Consider the following 7,208-nt stretch of genomic DNA (forward strand, 5'->3'; position numbering starts at 1 on the left):
TATCTGAGACAGACCAAACAATAGGAGGGTTTTTAATTTATACAGTAAGTTTAAATAATCACTGATCAATCAATAATGGAGCAATCAATCACTTCACCCATTGATCAATTTATCTCTCCAGTAAGCAATTTAGTCAATGAATCAATCAATCAACTGAATCCTCAAATTAACAAATTTTGAAAATTAATTCTTTTCTGTTGTTCCTGTTAAATACAAATGAATGAGACTGTTCACCAACATTACTTGATGTTAACCTTTTTTTTCCTTCAAATAAACACTTTTTATAAAGTACAACTGCAAATCTTTGTGTTTTTCATTTTGGCTCATATTTTGTTCTACGGGTAGTGAAAAGACAATTCTGATCAGGTAAAAACTTGAGCTACATATAGTCAGGTGGCTTAGATCTAATTTTCGTGAAGATCGTGACCGACTGGTCCAAAGCACAAAACTTGGCAGATAGATTCTTATAGACCTAGAGAAGATATTTAGAAGGGGTGACACCTGAAATTCTTTTGGGAAGGGTGCCTAATTTGCATAAATCGTTAATCCCTGACGTGTAATATATTTATTCCCATATTTGGGTATATTTCTATTTTTTTATTTTTTTGAAAAGTGTATTTTGGGGATTCTACTTACATATCTTTACTTAAATAACATTTTCCAAAGCATATAAGTGACTGAATAATTATGAGGACATAGTAACGATCCAAAATGGCTACTATTATGACCTAAAATTGCGCGCATTTACCTTGTCTCCAGATATCATCAATAAGTCTTGCCAAACATTAGCATTGATGAACTTCAAATTCACCAAGTAGCTTACTGGTACAGCTACCCTATTAAAACCTTATGCAAAATCATGTGAACTATGATAACATTGTGATAGCCCAGAAAACAAAAACTGGGGAAAAACGAGGTGTCCATAAATTAGGCTAACAAGTAGGTGAATGGTTGCCTAACATGGAACACTGGACCAAGTTCCAGGAAATTCCCCTAATTATTGTTGATAAAATGTTTTGACGTAGACAAAATTATTGTAAACAACAATAATCTCTTATTTAGGGGGATTTTGTTGAACTTGTTTAAGTTCCCACGTTACCCTTCCCGTACTAGCCCAATTTACGGACACCACATTTTCTCCCCTTTTTTTGGTCTTTTGGGCTAAGCATCAAGATGTTATCAATTTTCACTTAATTTCCCACTTATTTTTGTTAGGGTAACTATGCCAGTAAGTAACTTTGTTAATTTGAAGCTCATCAATACCCACGTTTGGCGAGACTAGTTGATGATATCTGGAGACAAGGTAAATGCGCGTAACTTTAGGGTAAAATAGTAGCAATTGTGGTTCTTTACTATGTCCTCCTAATTATTCAGTCATTCATATGTTTTACAAAATGTTATTGAAGTAAGAATATGCAAGTAGAATCACAAAATACACTTTTCAAAATAATTTAAAAAATAGAAATATACCGAAATATGGGAATAAATATATTACACGGCAGGGATTAACGATTTATGCAAATTAGGCACCCTTCCCAAAAGAATTTCAGGTGTCACCCCTGATAAAAATATCTTCTCTAGGGCTATAAGAATCTATCTGCCAAGTTTGGTGCTTTGGACCAGTCGGTCACGATTCCGACCATATGCCACCTGACTAATAGCCCTTGGATCATAAGGGCAGTACATGTAGGTACTAGTGAACCTAGACCCATAACTGGGTGCTAGAGCTCCTTTTTTTCCCACTTTGTCTTTGGTCGGTCTTACTAACTACCCCCCAGCCCCTGTAGCACAACCGACCAAAGACAAAATTTGAAGAAAAAAATGAGTACTAGTGCCCCAGTTACTGGCGCTATAGTGAACCTGACACTACCACTACCAGGCACCATCATTTCATTGTGCATTTGCATGAATGATCTTATGTGCTTTCAATACAAACATGATTTGATAGTTCAGTGCCTCTAAGCATTGTACAGAGGCAGCTATTCAGCCTGCAGTGAACAGTGTGAAAATACAACCGGCTTTTGTTGTGTTTTGGAGTGCGAAGAATATGAATGAAATAGCAAGGCCATAGGGTCGCTGTGCAAACTGGGTCATTCCGGTGGGAGTACGGGAGACCAAATAAGCTGGAATCTTTGGGTCATTGTTATACATCACTCCGATTCTTTCGTAATTTGAAGCAAACCAAAAGTGATATTAAAATACTATGAAGACAAAAAAAGATAATCATCATGTAATCCCAAACTGTAAACCTTACACATGGGCAGGATGAGACATTTTTTTGAAAAGTAAATTGATATCTGTATTTCATAATTGTTACAGATACAACTATGTACACTTGTTGTTGACATGTTGTTATCAGTACTCACTTCAAGGTTATCACAAAATACACACTGTATGAGTGTGTGTGTACACACCAATAATTTGTTAAAGTCCTTCTGGGAAACCTGTAGTATTCAGTCAAATGTGAAACCAAAACCTACAGTTACACACTGCGTAGGACTCTTTTGTTGTGCTAAAATACTGATAATATCTTTACTCTTTTAGAAAATTTGATATGAACATGTTTTGAACTCTAAAGATATTCAATCACTCATTGCCTTGCTTTAATTTTATTGTGGGGGGCCGCAGGAAAACAAAAAGTATGGTGCAGTATCATAAAAGATTTTATTTTCATGGTTTTTTTTACTACAAAATTTGCTAAATGAGCTCTTTGGGCCATCATTTTGCAAGTAAAGAAACTACAGGAAAACTGTTAGAGAGCCTTTTGTTTTGATGCAAGAGGATGTCAAGCTTTTTCTCCTAAAAGAAGAAAGATTCTGCTTGATAGGATCAAAATGTCAAATGTCTTATTTTATTTGCTTTGTATACTTCAAGTCATCAAGACAGTTAGCAATTTGCATCACAGCTGTCAGCTGTTTTAATTTCTTACTTTTATTTCTTATATGTACATAGCCCCATAAATGTGGCCTATTTACTGGACTGCCTCCGTAAACATAGGCCACACATCCACATGTACAAAAATCGTGTCGACTTTGCCAAATTTTGATTTTCACATTTAGGCTTACTTTGTAGGTTTTTTTTGCTTTAGAAGCATTCTCACCCTCTATATAGGCTAATCAGAAAGTGCTGCCTTTTTCAGATGTATATTTTTCGTGAAATTTCCAGATTCATTTTTACACGTTTGCGTATCAAAATTTCAACATGAAATTTCACAAAAATCCTACAAACTAAGCCTAAATGTGAAAATCAAAATTTGGCAAAGTCGACACGATTTTTGTACATGTGGATGTGTGGCCTATGTTTACGGAGGCAGTCCAGTAAATAGGCCACATTTATGGGGCTAATATGTACAGAGCTGGAAGTAAGATTTTTCTTTCTTTTTACACTGGTTATCTTTAATTTTGGGTGTTTTTTTTTAACAGAATCTTTCTCAGCCCATGATTCATGGACTTTTAAACATATTTGCAATGATTGTCCATCACTGAGGTTATATATGGTGAAAAAAGTGGCAATTCAGCATGATTGAGGATTCTCCATTCTATCTTCTTCTTTTTTTAATTTAAAAACTTACCCATGCACATTGGACCCCAGTGACCCGAACAACACGCGGTTCTGATTTCTGTCCACCGGCATCTTTGACTGCACCCGACGATATCCATGGCAATACCCGAAACTGACGGGACGACACACCCCCTGTCACCACGCCCCTCGGTAAGGGGCACCGTCCCTGCTGGACAGAGGGCGGGGCTACTCAGGGGGCACGGAACACAGTCCGTCGTCACAATTCTGTGCAAAGTTGAGCTCAGTCTGCATGATGTCTGGCCGAGTTCTTGGCTCGGCCTACTTCCATCACGGCCTGGGTCCACATTACGAAGATGAGGTGGCAAGCGTGATTCCCGTCTTGTGAGTGTGACCCTTTCTGAAGCGTCCCCAGAAACTAGATCTGGTCTCTGACAAAAACACTGGGTGACAAGATACAACATACAAATTAAAAGTAATCTTGGACGGCTGACCTGGTGCCTAAAACGGCCCGGTGTGCATTGTCTTGACGGCCGTGCGAGTACACCGACCTCCCGTCGAGTTTGTCCGGGCCCCATTATCATCGGGCAGCGTTGGCCGGTAGTGCCCCGCACGGCTCCCGGTGAACTCCGCCAACTTGTCATCGAGGAGTCGTCACTTGCACTGCTCACGACAAAACGATCGTTTTCTCTCTCGGACGGACGTCCTGAATCACTCCAGGCATGCATTTCGGACTGCCTGGTCATCTGGCTGTCACCTTCTCTTGAAGGTTTCTGACATTGTGGTTAGAAAACAAGTGCGGAAGATTGATAAAATAAGATAACCGTGATTGTATTTTCTTGCACTAGTTTCCGCGGCGTTGCATATATTACATGTATTATATCGCATGCCCGATACACAAGTACACAACGTACGTGTACGTATGTAAGAGTCTGGTGCTCTGCCAATGCCTGAAGTGTAAGGCATAAAGGGAGACGGGTTTGAGACCAGTTTGCTTGTATCAGTTGGTGACAGGTAGTGAAAGCAGCCAATCACGATAAGCGTTTCACTCGACTGTAAAGGATAGTGCGCGTGAAAATGGCAAGTGCATACAATGTGTATATAAGACGATTATGTAATCGTCATCCTTGCGCTAAGTATTATCAAACGCCGATCAGAATGACTTGCGGAAACCATTGGGTCCAATTTCCACCACAATTTCATAATCATTCGTAGAAACCTGGCTATCGTTGGACGGAAGTGCGATATGCCGTTGACAATTATAGATAGAGAGGCCTCAGTCATCTGTTCTTTTTTCGGGTAGTTTTTTTTTTCTACAGTATTTATTTGAAGCTTTCTCAAAAATTCGTTTCGTTGGTCAAATGCGTTTTTATGAACAGATGTTGAAGTATTTTTTGATAGACAAAGAATACCGGTGCCAGACCATTCTTTCTTTTAAAATGTACATTCCGGCCTGAATATTATATTCAATTCAAGAGGTTTCTAATATTATTTCGAGCGGGAAACAAATGTAGCTCTATAGTGCCAGAATTGTGTGAAATTTCATCTTTAGAAAAAGTAACCTTGAATAACCTCGAAATACCTTAACCCTAAAGGGGCCGGGTTATTTTGACCATCTCTCAGCCGGGGGGGCGGATTCCGCCCCCCCCCCCCTAAGATCTCGGCCATTGAGTGACGAAAAATTTTGAAACTCAGCACATGCATAGAGCAACTCTTCCTCAACATGCCCAAGAAATTTCATGACTATAGGTCAAAGGGTTTTGGAATTATGGCTAATTAATTATTCATATGTATGAATGGTAATTCTGCTCGGTGTACACGACGTATATGCGAAAATTCAGTTTTCACGGCGCGTAGCGCCAGAAAATTTTTCGCTACGGGCCAACCCGTGGTCCGATTTTTATGTTTTTGGTATCAAAAGATGCGCAAAGCTCGAGGCTAAAAAGTCATAACAGCTCGGGTCGCGAAAAAAATTTTTTTAGAAGCTATCGCGGAAAATGTTGAGGGGGGGGGGCGGATTCCGCCCCCCGGCCCCTTTAGGGTTAAGTTGGTCTATATATATTCACCAACTGTACTTGCGGACAGCGGCGTAATTAAGCCAGGGCCCTCACCGGGAGGGGGGGGGGTAAGTGGGGGGGGCTGTTTCAGTGGGGATTGTTGCCAAACACGTTAACTATGGTAACTTTAATAATTCTAGGACTAACAAATTTCCAGGGGGGCCGACTGGGGCCGATTTTGTTTTTGCCACCCCCCCCCCGGCTACGCCGCTGCTTGTGGATAATTTAAGAGAAGTGTATTAAGTAAAGGAGCTCTCCCTATACACTTTGCAATCCTTTCTTTTTTGTCTTAAAAAAAGGACCGTAAAAATGTTCTTTTTTTTTCTTTTTTTAACTACACGCAAAGATCGAAGTTGTTGGGATAAAGAGCTGGACGCTCCCCGTGTTCAAAATTTGTGGAACGTTACCGTCTTGGTATAATTCAGTTGGAAGATTTACTTCGGGGGTTGTTTCTCCTTTAAAAAAAAAAAAGGACACACATCGGCCAACCGATTTAAACACATCCACCCAAAGAAAATGGATATTTTTTCACACTTTCACAATATAGGCTATGTACGGAAAGGGCTCCGTTGGATAACGGGTGATTCTCAGACTAAGCCTGCAGTGGCCTTATAACTGTGTTGGGTTTCACTCTCCAAAATTGAATTTCCTTAAATTGGTAAGATTGGCATTTTCCCCGAGATTTCATGAATTTGCTTATAACTTTCTAGAAATTTCCTGATTTATTTCCTTTAATGAAGTCATCATAAAATGATTATTTCTTACCTTTTGGGGTTTTTCACCTTTTCAGAAAAGGCTCAACGATGCTTTGGCCTAGCTGCGTCGTTATCTGCACTCGCTTTCAATATGCAGACGTTGCGTCGGCTAAAAGGCTCCTTCGCGTGAGCTGGAGCCGTAGCCTCGACTCATGTTCCATATTCCCCCCCCCCACCCCCCCCACAAATATCCTAAGTTTTCATTTGGATATGATACAAATTTACCATCCTTCAATTGATTTGCTTGATTTTTTCCCTTGTATTTTAGAATTTGCTTTGAAATGTCCTTAAGACTTGGGATTTCCTTAAAATGTCTTTAAATTTGTCATTTCCTTACAAATTTCCTAACAATAAGGAAATCTCCTTAAAAGTGGAAGCACTCCCTGCACTGGGGTTTTTAGCACCCGCAGCGACGGCGTGCGCGTACGCACGCAACCAACCTGCATTGTCTCTATAGCTATCATGACTTACTGGACATTCACCCGTAAGCTGACCCGTGACAGGATGAAGGACCGCAGAACAAGAGGAAAACGGCAGGGAGGATGCAAAATGACAAACAAAATAACAGGATTATGAACGGTTCACTCTTCTCCTATGTCTGATACAGGAATCGTTTCCTCTATTTAAGTAGGTTAACGAGGGGTTCTGGCTGTAAAATACGGTCAAAACAATAAACCTGAAGATCATTGAATTGAAATATAGAGTTGGCCTTATAAGCAGATAGTTTCAAGGTTGCGGCATTAAGTTAAACAATAATTATTATTACATGAAAACTGTAATTGCCAGAACTAGAACAAGCCCAAATATAACCCAGAATACGACACTGTACTGGGGGAGTTGTAGGCAGGAAATTTGTATTTACACCATGCCGAACAGC

The 7,208-nt window shown here is 39.8% G+C and overlaps 1 protein-coding gene across 1 annotated transcript in view; it reads right to left on the minus strand.

Annotated features, from left to right (window-relative positions):
* Nucleotides 1–4,382, minus strand: part of LOC119737344 (stabilin-2-like) — a 67,776-nt gene extending 63,394 nt beyond the window's left edge. The window contains exon 1 of the mRNA XM_038211635.1: nucleotides 3,572–4,382. Coding sequence (XP_038067563.1) covers nucleotides 3,572–4,265 — 694 coding nt within the window. The 5' untranslated portion in view covers nucleotides 4,266–4,382. The remainder of the gene's footprint in view (nucleotides 1–3,571) is intronic.
* Between the last annotated feature and the right edge of the window lie 2,826 nt (nucleotides 4,383–7,208).

This window comes from Patiria miniata, unplaced genomic scaffold, assembly GCF_015706575.1.
Source record: "Patiria miniata isolate m_02_andy unplaced genomic scaffold, ASM1570657v1 HiC_scaffold_3, whole genome shotgun sequence".
NCBI lineage: Eukaryota > Metazoa > Echinodermata > Asteroidea > Valvatida > Asterinidae > Patiria > Patiria miniata.